This window comes from Purpureocillium lilacinum (genome assembly GCF_023168085.1).
Source record: "Purpureocillium lilacinum CBS 284.36 DNA, scaffold_5, whole genome shotgun sequence".
Taxonomy (NCBI): Eukaryota; Fungi; Ascomycota; class Sordariomycetes; order Hypocreales; family Ophiocordycipitaceae; genus Purpureocillium; species Purpureocillium lilacinum.
Window position 1 is genome coordinate 2,599,401 of NW_027072115.1, and position 16,907 is coordinate 2,616,307.

The window sequence follows — 16,907 nt, forward strand, 5'->3', positions numbered from 1 at the left end:
CTTCCAAGGTTTGTTCCAGCAGCACGACACGCATTCAAGGCGCCCCGAGGTGAGCTTGCTGCAGACCGGGAGACGGCATCCTGTCATGGAATCGCCGCCGCTCCTCCTGCGCTGTAACACAATCTGGTCCCACGTCACCCGTCATCCGATTCACGGATCTGCACGCATCCTCTTGTTTGCTCTGCCCCTGCGCGAGCCCATCTCGTCCCTGTACCGTAGATTGTAGCATAAGGTACCTAAGCTCGCCGAGTCTCGCGCCGCCATCTGGGCCCAAGAGACGGGAGAATGCCCATCTCCCGGCGCCATGGGCTCAGGCCTCGCGCATGTCGATCCCCATGCTGCTGCTTGCTGCTGCCGCTTCCCGCCTGACAAGGTTGCGACGGCCAGTACCCGTCGCAAGGCTTACAAACACCTACTACTTACGCTCAACGAGGCGGCGTCCGAGCGGCCGACGCTACGAGGGCTCACGGACCGCCGCAGCCACCACGACGCCATCTACAGGTACGAAGTACGTATGTAGGTATCCTCGACGAGCATGCTGCTGCCCGGCCCGCAAGGTGACACGCGCTGCAAGATCCGGCAGCTACTCGGGGCCATCTGCCACATTGGCGGGCTCCCTCCCGTCTTGGCCACGGGCAGTCAAAACGTCACACAGCACACGCTTGGCGGGACTTCATCCATCTCGACTTGCAGCATCAGATCGCCCCATCCATACACGCTTTATTTCCACGGCGGCGGTCTCTAACTAAACACGCTTGGTGTGACAATCTGTCCCGCCTCCGCCAATAAGCCAATGTCTGTCACGCCCACTGCTCTGTGAGACATTCCTTGCTCTCTGCCCATGACCCTTGCCGTGCGAAAGCCAAACTCCCCCCATTAATCGACAATGACGGCGGCGCACTTGGCGATTGTGAAAAGGACAGATCCCGCCCACGATGAACAAACACCCCGTTTTTTCCCTTTTCACCGAGGCAAGACAAGCGCGCAACGAAGCAAGCAACAAACACCGCGCGGGGCGCCGCACGACAAATCAGTCAGTCCCTTGCGATTCCCTGGAGAAGAAAACTCGACTTTGCAACCTCGTATCCTTTTCCATTTGCCAATGCCGTCCCCGCCGCCTTGATTCCGTGTAGGCCATTCTCAAATAACAAGGAGAGAAAAACTGAGAAAAAAGGGGTAATAAACAGGACAATCGTACACGTACGCATGGGCCGGTGGACGGGGTACCTTGCCAGCACCCCCTCCACCGCCAGATCCCCCCTTGCCGTCTCTGCAAGGGGCGCACGTATGGTGCGTGCTGAATATGGTTTTCCTTCCCATGCCTCCCTCCTCGGCCGGTGAAGCCCTCGCTGCCGCTCGTCGTTCCGGCCGGGCTTGCTTCGTCATGATGCCTTCTCCCCCTTCGCTCTCGCAGCCTCATCACCTCTCGGGACGGTACTTACTGCCCCGCCTCGTCCCGTACTTGCCTCTACCCCCCTAGTGGTAGTTTCCGCCCCAGCCGCCGCGCTGCTGCTGCTGCTGGCCGCCGTAGTAACCACTGCCGAATCCCTGGTTGTACGAGCCGTACGGGCTGTTGCCGTGCTGGTTGGCACCAGCGCCGGCGCCCATGCCGTATGCGCCGCTTCCGTGGAGGCCGTGGCCCTGGAGATGGCTCGGGTAGCCGCCGTACGCGCCACCCATCTGCGACGTCTGAGGCGGGGGCAGGCCACTCTGTCCGCTAGGCGCGGTGTTGGTGGCCGATCCCGGGCGAGGGCCGCCTCCGAGGGCCGGCGACGGGCCCGACCCCGTCTTGGCGTCGCCGAAGGGCTTCAGGTCGTCGGTCGATCCACCCGTGGCAGGCTGAGTCTGGCTGCCGAAGCCCTGACCCTGAGACTGGAAAGAAGACGCGCCGCGCGCGTAGCTGTCGTGTGCCCCGCCGAAGCTGCTGCCGCCCAGGCCGGGCTGGTTGCCAGCCTGACCAGATCCGGCGCGGCCGTAGTCGCCCAGACCGGAACCCAGTCCGCTCTCCCGATGCAGCGACGAAGGGCCGAAAGCGCCCGGCGACGAAGTGTGGTCATAAGGGGCGTTGGGCGACACGCCGTAGGGCTGTCCATACATTCCACCTTTGCCAGCGTACGGGCCAAAGTTACTCTGGCCGTATCCAGAGTAGTACTGGTGGTAGTAGGGGTTGGTGTAGTAGGGGTGGTTGTAGTTCGCATACTGCCCATGAGACTGCGGCTGCGCACCAGGAGCACCCTGCTGCTGAGGCTGCTGCGTCGCCTGCTGCTGCTGGGCCTGCTGTGACTGCTGGCCCTGAGGCTGCGGCTGCTGCTGCTGCGACTGCGCGGTGGGGTTGGGGGTTGAGTGGCCGCTGTTCTGGCCTTCGCCAGAGCCGCCGAACCGGGGCTGGTTGTGCATCGCGCCGCTCTGCGGGTACTGGCTGAGGTTATCGGCCTGGGCGTAACCACTAAACGCACGCTGCTGCGACGGGGGGCCGTCGTGCTGGCCGTGGACACCCTGCTGGGCGCCATACTGCTGCCCGTAGTAGTTGTAGGGGTTTCGTTCTTGCTGATTCGCGGTGTAGTAGTTGGAGTAGTCGCTGGGAGCGGAGCTGAAGGCGCCCGCCGGCTGCTGGGCAGGCGGCTGGGAGGTCTGGGCAGCGTAGGAGTCGAAGGGAGCTTGCGTGACGGGGGTACTCTGCTGGGCAAACGGGTCGACAGGCTTCTGGGCCGCAGGTGCAGCCTCCTGGGAAACACCATGTCCGAATCGGCCATACTGCTGAGCGCCGGGAACCGCAGCTTGGGGAACTGAAACATTGTGAGCAAGAGTGGCATAGAAACAGATGTCGCAAACAACGTACCCTGCGCGTGAGCGGCGGGACCAGTAGGCACTGCAAACACCGTCAGTAAAGCCTCGAGACGGCATAAAGAAAGTCATACCGTTTCCAGCCGGGCCAGTAGGAGCGGCGGCTCCAGGCTTTTGGGAGAACGGCTCGGGAACCGCAACGGGTTGAGAAACGGGGGGCAGAGAGGCGCGGGGGTGGGCAACAGGGGAGTCGGCTGGGGGCTGCGCGCGGGTCTCGGGCTCCTCACGCTCGCCATCAACGTCCTCCTCGCCGCCGTTCAGGCTGAAGGCGCCAAAGCGCACGGCCGCACGATCCACCTCGCGGTTGCCAGGCATGCGCACAGCCTCCTCTTGGTCCAAGACGCGTCGCTGGTAGCTGGGAGCCCGCGTGGATCGCTCCGCCGTTGCCTTGATGGCAGACGTAGCAAATCCACTGGCGGCGGCGCGCTGAGCCTGGTGTTGCTGCTGAGCGGCCGAGAGAGGCGTGGCGTTGGCACTAACGGGGCTCTGTCGAGGGTCCCAAGAGTCAGCAGCTGTGCTTGCGGCAGTGCCGGTTGCGGGTGGGTTGGAGTCGTCAACAACCTGCTCGAGATTCGTCTCCGTGAGCTCGTCCTTGGTCGGGGGAAGAGAGGCGTCGGGCTGTGCGATGGCTGGGACTTGAACGGGCTCGGCGTGCTGTGCAACAGGCGTGGCCTCCTCAGCTTCTTCAGTGGCGGGTTCGGGTTCAGGCTGGACAGGCTCGGCAGTGACTTGGGGTTCGACAGGCTCGACGGGCTTGGGGGCGGGAGCCTCCTTGGGTGCAGGGACGGGCTTAGGCGCAGTCGACTGTCGCAGCATGCTCGCCCAAGTCTTGGCTTGGGGAGCAGCAGCCTTGGGGGCATCAGACGTGGTGGTAGAGACGGTGGGCTTTTCCGCAGCGGCGGTCTTGGGCTCGGGCTTATCGGCTTGAGGCTTCTCATTGTCCCACGCGGACGACTCCTCGGTTGGGACAGAGAGCTGGCTGGTTTCCTTGTTGCGAGCGCCGTTGGCGCCAGCGTGAGTGGATCGGCCACGACCACCACGGGCAGCACCGCCTCTGTCGGAGCCTCGACCTCGACCACGGCCTCCCTCGGAGGCAGCACGACCGCCGCGAGCAGGTCGGCCTGCGGTGCTGGTTTGCTCGGCAGCTGCAGGGGCGGAGGTCGTTGCGTCCTTGCCCTTTGCGCGGGTCGTCTTCTTGGGCTTGGAGACTTCGCCCCACTGAGAGATTGTGCCTGTGGAGAGCAAGGAGGTAAAGATTAGCTTCTGAACGAGGTCGCGACAACAGCCAAGGGACAGGGTGAGGACGGATAGGGTGCCGGAGTTTGCAATCCGCTGGGCGAGTTGCAAAGCCGATGACGGACTGGGCGAAAATTGGCAATGGATGGTGCCAGACAACGTACCTTCAGCAATGCGCGCGACCGCCTCGTTCTCGTCGCCGTTGGTCTCCTGGAGTGCAAACAGCACATCCACCTCGGACCAGTCGGGGAACATCTCGCGAATCACCGACGTCTTGCCGCCATATTGCTTTCGAAGGTCGGCAAAGTCGCCCTCGTCGTCAAAGGCACCGAGGCCGTCGTCGGCCGCCTTGTGGTCAGACTTGTCGCCGTTGGGTCTGCGGCCACCACGACCGGCAAAGCCTCCTCTTCCGCCGCGACCGCTGCCTCTGCCGCGCGAGGCGGAGGGCCGTGAAGCGACTTCGGACATGGGGATGGGTGGGTTGGAGACGGTGGTGCGGCTCGCGCAGGGCTGATGGGAGGTGAGGGAGAAGAAGCAGTGGCTGGTGCTTCACCTAGCCAGGCTGCAAAATCGGCGTGGAGGCCCGCAGGTCAAGGAGCGAGGAGAAGGAAGGTCGGCAAAAGAGCCGGATGCGAAGTGCGGAGATGAAGGCGTAGATGTGCACGCGGCGGCGTGATGCGGGTTGATGAGGTGCTTGGCACAAGAGAGGTCGTGATGGTGCAGGGTTAAAGGGAGGCACGAGGTTTTCCCCGGAAGCAGAAGAGGCGAGCGAGTGGTTGGCTTAGGTCAGGTTGACGCAGGGCAGGTTTTGACTTTGGAGCCCCAGGCAGGCCAGCCCAGCCCAGTCCAGTGCCGCCCAGGGCAGCAGCAGCAGCACGCCTGACAGACGAGAGCCCAGAGTCAGCGCGCTGGCAGGCATCAGCAAGCCCGAAGGGCGAGGCGACCTGGAAAGGTACATGCGGTACGAAGCGCCTTGGGTCCAGCACCTGCCAGGCCAGCTCGTCCGCCAAACGCGCCGGTACCGTGAACCCACAGGGCGGCCACCCGCCCCTCACGCAGCTCCATCGGCTGCCACTAAGAACCTTTGCAGGGCACCTGCCCGCCTGGGGAGCGAACAGCCCAGGCCGGAGCGCGGTCCTGGTTGGCCCTGCAGCTGGGCCCGACCCACCGCCGACAAAGTACCTTAGGTACCTCTGCCGGTTGCCACTGCTCCAACTGCCAACCGTTAGGCGGCGAGCGGCTCTTCAGCTGGGGGGGCCTGCTGGAGGGATCGAGGGCTGGCAGGGCCCGACGTTTGCTGGCTGCTGCCACCGCCGACAACCATCCCCATGGATGGATCCTTCAATCCATGCCATCCCACCCTTCCAAACCCAGCCATCCATCACGAGTCGGGCCCCCCGTCCATTTGGGGCGAGCTCCGCGCAGCCTCCTCAGGGCTGACGGACGCTGCTGCAGGGCCCGGCCGGGCGGGCAGGCACACACACATGCAAACACACACAAACACGCGCCCACACGCGCCCAAGTCGCCCGAGTGACCCGATGCGCCAGTGCCGGGAGCCTCAAGGCGAACCAGGGTGCTGCGCATGTACTGATACCCAACATCTCTCATGCACTGCGTCTTTGACGCAAAGCTCACCAGCAACAGATTGGCAATGGCCAGTTCCCTTTGTAGCCTTTGGGCAAGTAATCTGCCCATGAGCAGCCAGAAATTGCATTGCGATTGCAATTGATGGCGTCAGGTCAATGCGTAGATCGTCTGGACCGTGTAACCGCTGGCCGTGGCTAACTTGCACGAGAGGGATCTCCCGATCTGCAAGGGCCCTGCTCGGGCTCAGGAACTGGGTCACTTGACGCATGAAGCCTGGCTCCAGTCGTGTGTACTACTGTACAAAGCAACTCTTTCACCCAGTGAACGTTCAAGTACATCATGTACGAGAGGAAGCTCTCGGTCGTTGCACCGTTGTTGTGACTGACAGACACGCAGAGGTACGCGCAGTCAGCAGCTGCCACATAACGTCTCGCGCAACGGGTGCGTTGCGACTTCGGCCGTGCTAATGTAAGATGGCGCCCCAAGAGCAATTGCGTTGGAGCTGCACAAGTAGCCCGACCCAGCTTTCGCTGACAGAATTCCCATTGCGTGGCCATTGACTCCAGCTCGAGTTCAAAGACACTGCATCGATGTTCGCCCAACGCAAAGCACCGCCGCATCAACGCCAAACGAGACCGAGGGACCTGCGTCGCTCCTCTGCCTGAGGTGTGAAGTACGACCCAACGTTGGTACAGGTACTTCCCACCAGTGGCACTGGCCCCACCCAAGCTCCATGCCCAGACTGGGCGAACAACGTCAGAGCGGCGCCTTCCCTGAGCGGGCTACGATATCACGTGATATCGTCTCCTGCAGGAAGGCGGGTGGACTGATGCGATTGCATCGACAACCATCGTCACGCCTCACGTCTCCAATTTCACCCATCGTCCACCACGACGCTGCTGGCAGCGCTCTTTCGATTTCAGCCTGCCATCGGCAGAGCGAGCAGCCCTTTGCCGCTCTCCATCCGTTATAATCATCCGCCACCATGTTTTCCACAAAATCCGCCCAGTCGCTGCGGCGGCTCTTCGCCGGCTACCACGAGCCGCTCCCGTTGTCGAAGCAGCAGTCGCAGAAACTCCTCGACGGCCTCAAGGCCTCGTTTCGAAACCAGCTGGATCTCGAGTACGGACGAGGGTCGGAGAATGCCCTGGCCACGTCCAAGGTCACCGGCGAGGACCTTCAGATCCGACACTCGGCGGCAACCCAGCATCTCAAATCGATACTGTCGAATCCGCTCTTCAGCTACAAGATGGAGTCGCCGGCACAGTCCCTTATGGCTCCTCTATCCGTTCCCAGACGAGATCCTATGGATGTGTTCGACCACGCAGTCGCCCGAGGCATGATGACGCTAAAGGCTGCCACCGGGTGTCTTGTCGCCAAGAAGCAGCTGCTCTCCGACTCCGCCGCCGACCTCGCCTCCTCAGAAACGGCTTTGCGCATGGTTCGCTGGCTCCGCTCGTCGGGCGCCGATGGCGACCTCGCCTTTCTGGACAACCAAGCTTTCGTTCGGGCCCTGACCCCATTCCTGGTGGCGGAGGGCTTGGAGAATGCAGCCTGGGACTGGATCAGCCGTACCATCAATGACGCCACGGCACCCTGGGACAACGATTTGCGTACGAAGAGGGCGTCTTTCGTGCTTGCCGAGCTTGTACGGACGAAGAGCCAGCCTCAGTATGGCGATTTGGACGCCGCCATCCAGACGATCCTGGATGCGGAACATCGCTTCCAGAAGAGTCCCTTGCTGCCCGATCTACTCGTGCTGCCGTGGAGATCAGTATCGTGGCTCTCCACCGTGGAATCATACAGCAGAACTGCTCCTTCGGAGAAGTTGTTTGACGCCCACATGGCGACGGCAGATCTCCTCCGGCGACCGTTCACGGTCGAGAAGGCACACCTGCAACTACACCACCCCACACACCCTGACCACACGGCGGCGATGCACTTCTTCCAGGACCGCAAAAAGTTGCGAAAGCTGGTCCACCGGCTGAGCCCTGAAAAGCTCGACCTGGCCAAGCTCAAGGGCATGAGCATTATCCCGTGGATCGCCTTTCTGGGCCACGACACCGTCAACCACCTCACGCAGTCGGGAAGGAGTCAGGAGGCTGAGGACGTTTCGGAGCTGCTACGGTCTGAGCTGTCGGATGTATTTCCCGAGACGTTGAGCCCGACGTGACTATCCGCGGACGAGCAGAAACACCAGAAACCTACTGCGAGCAGCACAGGACCCAACCCTCACGCGATCGGCGAGCCAAGGCCAGCCAAGTGATCCCAAGCGTAGACGCGTCACGCCGTCAGAGGAGCTTGAGAGCAGAGGAGACCACTGCGCGCCGCGCAGAGAAAGCCCGCAAGGCGCATTATGAGCCTACCACAGGTCTCGAATCCCGATGCGAGGCCGCCATGCTGCACAGGAAAGCGCGCTTTCAGCACGCAGGAGAAGGAGACCAATTGTCTGAAGTTGGGCTTTTTTGTATAGTACTATACTAGCACATACGTGCCATGACGACTATCGGCTGGGCTGCACACAGCAACAGATCCGAATGAATATACCCACCACGCTTTTATATATGAAATAAATTTCCACCCTGTGCAGAATGCAAGCCAAGCTTAATCGGACTCGCTGTCCGCAGAGTCGGAGAAGCCGTTGAACTCCTCCTCGTCCGACTCTCCATCACCAGGCGCAGCCCCCTCGCCGTTGTCGCCTTCAGCGCCGTCTCCGTCTTCGTCATCATCCTGTTCCTCGACCTCGAACACGCCGGATATGTCCCAGCGGTCGCCCTTGGCCTTGCGGCTGACGTACTTGACGAACTTGAGCGCGCCGCTGTCGCGCAGGACAATGGTGAGTTTGTTCCAGGCGGCGGCCTGGAAGAAGAGGATGTTGTCGTCGTCGCCGCTCGACTTGTACACGGCGGCATCCTCGTCGGCGTCGTCGTCGCCGCCCATGTACACCTCGTGTCCGCCCACCTCCTCGGCCTCGACGTCGGGCTTGGCGGGCTCAGGTTCCGGCTCGGCTTTGGCCTTGCCCTTGCCCTTGCCGTTGGTCTTGGACGCGGCGGCCTCTTGCTTCTCAGCGTCGGCGGCGGCGGCGGCGTCATCTTCCTCCTCGTCCTCGTCGCCCCAGCCAGAGGTCGGAGTGATGCCAAGGTTGAGCTCCAGGCGCGGCTTGCCGTCGTGGCCGGTCGCCAGGGTGTAGTCTTGTCCGCGGCGGAAGCGGCGGGCGATGACGTCTGCGCTCTCGACGGTGCAGCCCGTGGCGATCTGCAGCCAGTGCCGGAATTGGCGGCTGGGCAGGAGGATGTCGAGCAGCTCGGTGAGGGGTGACTCCTCGTGGGAGGAGCGCAGCTGGCTGGGGTGCTGGTAGAGGTAGCGGTGCTTGTGAGGGGGCCGGGCCACGCGCCAGGCCGACAGCTTCTCGAGGGAGGCGCTGTCCTCTGGTAGCGCCACTCTCTCCTGCTCGGCGACGTAGTTCTTCAGGCGCTGCGCAAACTTTTTGGAGAGGATGTTGGCGAGGGTGATGCTGGAGTTCTCCTCGAAGTGCTCCTGGATCTGCTCCAGCGTGTCGGGGGTCAGGTACGTGGGCGCAATGTACTTGAGGAGGAACTCGAGATCGGCCTGCTCAAAGTCGTCCTGGCTGGGCTTGGGGTTCTCGACCTTGACGGGCTGGGGCCGCGGCGCGTCGTACTGCGCAGGGTTGCCCTGGAGCTGCATGAGGCTGCTGTTCTTGGCGTTCTTCTCCTCCTCGCCTTCGATGTAGCCGTCCTCGCCGATCTGGGGGATGTGGAACCAGCCGCTGATGGCCATGCGCACGCGGCCGCCGTCCTTTTCCAGCTGCTCCTTGGTCTCGGCGTGGTAGACCTCCTCGACGTCGTGGAAGCTCTCGCCGGGCTGGACGGCGAAGAAGCTGAGCTGGTTCCAGGCGGGCGGGATGACCTTGACGACGTCGGGCAGGGGCGTCTTGGCGACCTCGCCGTCCTTGTTCTCCTGCTTCTGGACGGGGAAGAGGCGGAGGGCACCGCCCCATTCGGGCTGCCAGGGCTTGTCCGGGTCGGTCAGGTAGAGGATATAGCTGACGCGGCGGCTGCCGATGACGTCGTCGTGGCAGAGCAGGAAGCAGCCGGGGGTGTAGACGTTGATGGCCATGTCGGTCTTGCGGCCGCTCAGGGGCCCGCAGCCGGTAATGGCGGAGACGTAGTCGCGGAAGGCCTCGGAGTAGACGGCGTCGCGCAGGGCGAGCAGCGAGGGGAGCTTGGCCAGGGAGGGGTCGTCGAGGCCGTCGAGGTTGGCGAGGTCGCCCGACTGGTGGATCTTGTAGATGTCGGTCTCCTTGGGGGTGAACTCGACGTTGCCGCGGATCTCGTCGCGGACGGAGCGCAGCAGCGCGTCGTCGACGAGCTCGTGGATGACGGCATGCTTGTAGGGCGCCGAGGTGGCGTACTCGCCCGTGTAGGCGTCGAGGACGGGCTTGTCGAAGAGGCCGGCGCGGAAGCGCTTGCGGGCCTCGTCGGCGGAGAGGGCTGCGGATGCGGGCGTGTGAGCGGGCGGTCAGGAGGGGGCACCTTGCGCGCCGCAAGCCAGGGGAGGAGGTTGAAGACGAGGGCAGTGACATACACTTCTTGGACTTTTTGTGGCCGGCGGCCGAGCCGTTGGCCTGACTCTCGGCCTTTCTCTTCATGGCAACAACCGACACTCAATTGACTGGCAAGCGAGTATCGAGGGACAAGCAACGCCAATGCTGTGCGCAGAAAATAGGAAAAAAAGTCAAGGTCTCGATTCGAAGTTTGCGGGACCGAGCACTCTTTCTTTCGTCGGCTGGCGGTGGTGGTGGTGGGCTGATTTGACGGCGCGGCGACGCTTAAATTTTTCTGGGGCCGCAGCGCGCAAACATGGATGAACCCACCAACGACGTAACTTGAGAGGTGCCGGCCGGGGACCAGGCTGCACGTCGACGGCAACCTTGAAGCAAACATATCCATGGATTTAGCCATGGTTGCGCCCAGCAGCACGCAACCTGTGTCCTCGCGACCAATTGATGCCCCGTTCGACCACATCGCCGTCGTCGAATGACGCGCGCAGGGGCAATCGAGCCAATTGAGCCTGCATCTGCCCCCAACGGCGGCGTCGCGACGAAACCCGTCCGTCCCTCGACTTTTGCGAAGCGCCGGACGTGCAGCATGTCTCGGGGGCGCGGCTGTAGCTTTCTCACTCACTGCGTCGTCGTTGGGAGCGGCGGATGGTGGATGTTTTTAGCATGGGCGCTAACCATCCAAAAGGTGTCCAGATATCTCTATCTCCCTTCCTCTCTCTCCTTATGTATTGCAGCACGCGGCGAGCCGTGCGATGAGGCCTCTTGATGGGCCACGTTGGCGGCGCCAGCCACCAGGATCGCCAGCACTATGGCGACGGAGGTGGTGACATCACACACGCTGGGTAGATGCGGCACTGCGTGACGAGCTCATACTCGGTCTGACAAACTGTATACTCGAATAGCAGCAAGGAGCTAGTATGTACGTAGCTTCAAGGTGAATGCAGCAGTTCGTGATGATTTGCTTTCTGCCCATCGTAATACTTCATCGGCCCGAGTTGAAAGCACGCCAGCGGGGAGACCGGGACGGCAGGTCTTGCTTGTCTTATATCATCACCACGTCCTCAATTTCAGTCCTACCACTCCTCATTCTCCTCGGAGAGGTCGACACGCTCAGACAAGTCGAACCCCGTCCAGCCCCGTCGCCAACGAGCTCCCCGCCAGGTTCTCGGGCCAGCAGCAGCAGACAGGCCCAAGTATTCCTCGACAACCGCCGGCAGCAGCCAGGTGCTCGCCGCAGTCCTCGACTCCATCCGCGGCTACTTCGCCTCGGCCGACGTCCACCCGGGAGGCTCACTAACACGACAGCCACACCACCCGGATGAATCGGTGGCAACCACGTCGGCGACGGCCTTGAAGTCGGCGGTGGTGCTGAGGATGTTGCCGGCGTGAATACACGTCAGAGCGGCGTCCGGGGCCCGCCGAGGCGCTCGAGGTCCCCGGGGAGCAGCTTGGGGTTGGTGTCGTCGGCGGCTGTGACCGTCGCCGAGATCGACCCACGCGGCAACGTTTTCCTCGTGGTCGACGGCGGAGATGACAGCGTCGTTGCCGCCAGGGCGTAAGAGAAGTCGCGCAGCAGCGGCGTGGTGGGGGACGCCGAAGACTACCTCGTTCAGGCGGGCGTTGAGGAAGGACGCCGTCGCCTTGTGGCCGTCTCCTTCACAGCTCTCTCAGTCGCAGCCGCCTACCTGGCCTTCCCTTCATCATCCTCACTGTTGCTCTCAGAGTCTCAGTTTCTTCGATATCAAGCGCAGAAGCACGGTCAAATACACAAGCAGATAATTGTACCACCGAAGCATCCCAACGCCTCGCTATAGTCTCATTCGTTCGTCGAGCCCCAAGTCGCGGCTGGTATGTGGGTGGTCGCCGACGGCATTTGAGCCCTGATTCGTCGCGGGTCGTTGCCGGCACGTCCTCCGTCTTGTCGTGGCAACGCCGGCCGCAAAGATGAAGAGACAGAATCCAATAGCCAACATGAACGCCGTTACCATGCAATGGATCGCCTCGTTCAGTCTTGAGTCATCAAACGGTCTTCCTTCTGGTTCGGACACTGAGAGGTCATAAAGCAGTACCCGGCGGTCGGTCTCGCTCACGTCTTTTGTTTCTTCCGGCCGTTGCTGGAGTCATTTGTGGTCGCAGAGTCGGCGCCGCGTTTGCCTGTGGAGGTCGTTGTTGAGTAGGCGGCAAATGTCATCTCCTCGTCCTCAATGTCACCCACACCTTCGTCTTCCTCGGCACATCGATCGCACTCCTGATCAAAATCGTGTTGCTCGGCAAAGACCCCGGCCTCGCATTCGCCAAAGGACCCGTTGTTCTTGGCCTCGAGGCATGAGAGATGCTGAGTCAGGTCCTCCCACGTCTGCGAGTCGCCGCATCGGGTACATGAGCCCAGGAAGATAACCATACGACACATACTGAAGGTCGTCGGCAGCGGGGGCTTAGGTACGGAAAGGCGGGTGTTGGTGGCTGTGGCATGGACGAATGGCGATGGTGGCGTGCTGCTGACTTGGACGCCTTTGCCGGTAGACCGGGCACGGACGATGTGCAGAACCGGGCAAGAATAATAGTTCTCTTTCTCTCGCGTTTCGAGGCGGGGATGAAAGTGAGATGGACAGGTCGCTCCTTGGTCGCCGATTTCGATGGTGGAAGTGATCAAGCCAGGTTGCGAGGAGTCTGAAGACGGCAGAGGCCACGACGGGGGATTACTCAGTGTTGCTTCAGTGCCATGCCGTGGGCAAACAAATGGCCCGGGGGCTCGGTTGGATTCGTCCACGGTCAAAATCGCGCGCCTTGAGCCAACAAGTTTGCGACAACCCGGGTACTTCGCAATACTTTACAGGCTTTTGCGTGGGTGTCGACAGCTCACGTCGCACAGCCAAACGAAGACGAGACGGCCCGAGCCGGGTGGACGAAACAGCGAGCAAGCGGAGGCTCGCTTGCACGTCTTGGATAGCCAATTGACGCAGGACGTACGCTTCCAGAAAATCAAAGATCCAGCTCGAGAGCGCTCGGTAGAAGAAACGAGGTTGCGGACGGAGAGAAGGCGAGCCAGGAAGGGGGGATGGGCAGAGGGACTGCGTCGGACGATGGACATTGGAGACTGGAACGGCCCAGCGACTAGACCGGCAAAGCATCCCCAATCGGCCAGTTGCGTCAACTAGCACAAGTATTGTGGCTAGCAGAGCATGCGTGGTGTGCGCACTCTGTTCGGACGACGGCCATGCGTCTCGGTGCCCACTTTGGGCCGCGTGCCCTGGAGCAGCAGGGTCAGCACAGCACGGCACATCCTGGATGAGTCTGTCACCTGTCATTTCGGCCAACACCAACGAGGGCGTTGTGAACGGCCCCCGCTGAAGACGAGGCCATCCCGCTGCCGCCGCCATGTGGGCCGCCACTCTGATGAGAGGAGAGCTATGGTGGTGCCCGCTCTGCGGCAAGGGACGCGAACATGCGCGCGGAAATCTCCGCGCAGGAGATTTCGCTGCCGTGACGGGTCGGGCGCAGGGAGCGGCGGGCGTGCGTGGCTTTGGTCTGCGGGTCTGGCGACGGCGATACGGGACTGAGTGAAGGTGAGGGCCGATACGGGGTGGTATCGTGATGCGCATCAATTCCATGTGGTCGTAGGTAAGGACCAAGTCCTCCGTACGGTAATTACTGTACACGTCTGTGTCTGGCGCGTGGAGGCTCCCAAGGGCAGGAGCGTCCGTCGTGGGTTTCCATTGTATTTTGATACACAATGTGCAGTACTGCACGTAACTTATTCCGCTGTTGGCAGGTACAGGCATAAATCTTGCGGCAGGCGCGAGGCAGTTCTTGCCCTCCCAGATGTCCAATCCCGACTCCCTACATTCCCAACCGCATTTGCTGCCTCCACCACCACCAACCCCATCACAAGCTGCGTGTCCTCCAGCGGGCATCATCGTGCACTTCCTCTTGCTTCTCCTCCTCTCCTTCTTCTCCTCCTCCTCCTCCGCCTCCTCCTCCCGCATCAGCCAGCGCCCGGCAGATGCCCTGCTAGTCACAGCTAGCCTCTGATCAGCGCCGCGACGAGGAACCGCGCCAGGCTCGACTTAGCCAACCCGCCGCGAGCTAAGTTACCTGAGCTGGTGAGAGAAGAGACAACCACCCCGCGGTCTCGACACCTCCAACCACAGCGCGGCCTGGGACATTGCGGGATCCAACACCGCGCCGCCACTAGCTTTGCGATGCTCCTCCACTTGGTCCATGTGCGGCGCGAAAGGGGGGAGCGCTGTGGCCCCGGGATTGGACCGCGGAGCTGGCCGCCCGACTTCCTAGTGGCGCTTGCCCGAGCCACGTCTTGAGGGGCATTTTGTCCCGTGTCTGTTGGTCCAGGTGGCTGCCAAAAGCCATGTGGTCGAACTGGCATCGCCTCCTGCAGCTTTTGAAATCAACCAGAAGTGACCCTGGCCGCTCTGCTACGCATTGCACCACGAGGACTGCGGCAAATGTCGATTCTGTCTGTCTCAATGGTGATGCAGCTCACTAAACATATAAAGCAGACGATGCGGTGGACAGCCCCCAGACGGTGTTACTGCCACCGCAACCGCCGACGTGAAACACGCTTGCGGCGGGAGTGGTTCCTGCAATGCTTCTTCCGCTCTATAGCGTCGCACCCACGTCCGCGCCGAGTTTGTCGTCCCTTCGACGCTCGATGCAAAATCGAGGACATTCTGTTCGTCAACACGAGTATCGGCGCGCCCTCGCCTTCGGTCAGCTAGGTTGTGAAATGGCCATAGCACCGGTTTCTCGTACACGACAAGCTGGCATCTCATGCCCGACTCTGGCCCGAGCTGTGCTATTATGACGTCTAGTACACCAATCTTAGGTATTTTAGGCATTTCCTTGATCGTTGGATCGCAACAGGCCGCGTAGTCCGCGCGTGAGCTGGATGGCTCTATAAGATAAGGGATATGTATCCAGTCTTCCATCTTTCTCTTTTATCTATTGGCCAATCGAGTGTTGTTCCCAGCTTCGAGCCAAAGGAACATTGCAAGATAAAATATGAACTTCATCTTATCCTTCGTTCTTCTCACCTTCTCCGGCGTCGTTTCGGGTTCACACGGTCCAGGTGTGGGTCAACACCATGCTTCCCCTCGTGGCTACGAGCTGAACTCTGACGGCGACATGCAGTGGTGTAACTCAAAAGACCATACCTGCGTTCTTCGCAACCCAGGTAGAACAGCAGCAGAAAAGCGAGATGCCGCCAAGTACCAGTGCCACGAAAGGTTTCCGGTGAGTGGCCTGACAGCACACCAGTGACGGTTGTGTCTCTTTCAGACAGGCAGGCTAAAGCTTCATCTCCAGTGCGAGGACGACGGCCACGACTGCATGTACGATTGGCAGACGAAGAAGTACTTGTGCAAGTGACAAGAGGGGGAAGAGAAGCGGAGGGCGAGCGGCAACGCTGCTGCGAGATTTAAGGACTAGGATGGTGAGTTTTGTTGCTCCCTCCTAATGAGGCTCATATCCGGCTTGCCTGACTCGACTGTTGCTATCGCAGTCATCTGCTTAACATGGACGATACAGGAGTCGTCTGGATCACGCGCCCAGGTCGGATGCAAGCCTTTCGCGATGAGACAGCGCCCCGGTGGCATGCTGTTGCCTTTCGGAGACTTCCCGTGAACTTTGCCACGCAGCATTGCGTCTACTAACAGTGTCGTGGACGCATCGTTGTGCCTGTTTCAAGTCGGACATTTTGGCCGCCTATCCGCGTTCGACATTGGCCTCTTATAGCGACGTACTGAGAACATGCGTCCGCAGCAGCCTGCACCTCGCTCGTGTGCATGATCTAGCTAGCGGCGGTGTCTCGAGAGAAGAGGCGACACCTAGGGGACGGGACTACTGATCGCCGGGCCGCATGCACTGTTCTAAATGCCGGGGCTGTGTGTGTGATTGTGAGACACGAATGGGGCTGAGACATGGCGGGCAACCTCCCCCCTGGTAGTTTTCTTGCTTTCTGGAAAGGGCATCGCTCCCGGATTGGATTGCCAGCGAAACGGTCAAGATAGTCAGTCACGTATGAGATGCACTGCAAGGTCCTCGTGTGTCCCCCGTCCCCCTCCTTCATAAGGACCCCCGGCCCGTTGCTGCATAGGTGGCTGTCTCTGCTGCACCGGTCCGATGCCTTGGTCCTGGGGCTTCCACCTCCGCCGGCCGTCCGCGTTTCCGCTCCCGATGGGTGGCGGTGACGGCGTTGTCCGTATGCATTTGCCCAATACGGCAGCGCGCGTGTCTAAGTGTGAGAAGGTTGGGTCAGTTAGCAGGTTCTGGCGAGCCTGTTTTTTCCTGTACGGTATACGTGATGCTTCCTTTTACACGCGCACGCGACGGCGGGACGAGCGAGGCATACACTCCGTCTAGGGCAGGGGACAAAGACTGCTGTGCCGCTCACGTTCATAGCCGCGGGGGCAGCAATAGTGTGAAACGCAAAACCCTGGGTGAAATATACGACGAAAGTGGTGGCGTTTTGCCCTTGCGAGGACCTGTGCCTTTTATCTTTTATATGTGATGTTCCACAAACGCCTGCCGCCCAACGACATTATGCGACGAAAGTAGGTCGAGAGGTATTCACGCCTCGCAAACGTGCCGTCACAAGACATTGGTCAGTTTGTCGTGCTGGGACTCGCACGCAAAGGATAC

At 61.2% G+C, this 16,907-nt stretch overlaps 4 protein-coding genes across 4 annotated transcripts; 1 reads left to right on the top strand and 3 right to left on the bottom strand.

The window, feature by feature from the left end:
• Positions 1–1,476: 1,476 nt before the first annotated feature.
• On the bottom strand, positions 1,477–4,548 carry PLICBS_007385 (uncharacterized protein; the record flags this gene model as incomplete). Its single annotated transcript, XM_018320814.2, has 4 exons — positions 1,477–2,786; positions 2,840–2,869; positions 2,919–4,076; positions 4,245–4,548. The coding sequence occupies 4 exons, from the start codon at positions 4,546–4,548 to the stop codon at positions 1,477–1,479; spliced, it is 2,802 nt and encodes a 933-aa protein (XP_018180711.1).
• Positions 4,549–6,653: 2,105 nt separating this feature from the next.
• On the top strand, positions 6,654–7,841 carry PLICBS_007386 (uncharacterized protein; the record flags this gene model as incomplete). The annotated part of the gene is made up of 1 exon (XM_018320815.2): positions 6,654–7,841. The coding sequence occupies one exon, from the start codon at positions 6,654–6,656 to the stop codon at positions 7,839–7,841; it is 1,188 nt and encodes a 395-aa protein (XP_018180712.1).
• A 431-nt stretch (positions 7,842–8,272) lies between these two features.
• PLICBS_007387 (uncharacterized protein) lies at positions 8,273–10,337 on the bottom strand (the record flags this gene model as incomplete). Its single annotated transcript, XM_018320816.2, has 2 exons — positions 8,273–10,179; positions 10,274–10,337. The coding sequence occupies 2 exons, from the start codon at positions 10,335–10,337 to the stop codon at positions 8,273–8,275; spliced, it is 1,971 nt and encodes a 656-aa protein (XP_018180713.2).
• A 1,999-nt stretch (positions 10,338–12,336) lies between these two features.
• PLICBS_007388 (uncharacterized protein) lies at positions 12,337–12,660 on the bottom strand (the record flags this gene model as incomplete). Its single annotated transcript, XM_065601163.1, has 1 exon — positions 12,337–12,660. The coding sequence occupies one exon, from the start codon at positions 12,658–12,660 to the stop codon at positions 12,337–12,339; it is 324 nt and encodes a 107-aa protein (XP_065457235.1).
• Between the last annotated feature and the right edge of the window lie 4,247 nt (positions 12,661–16,907).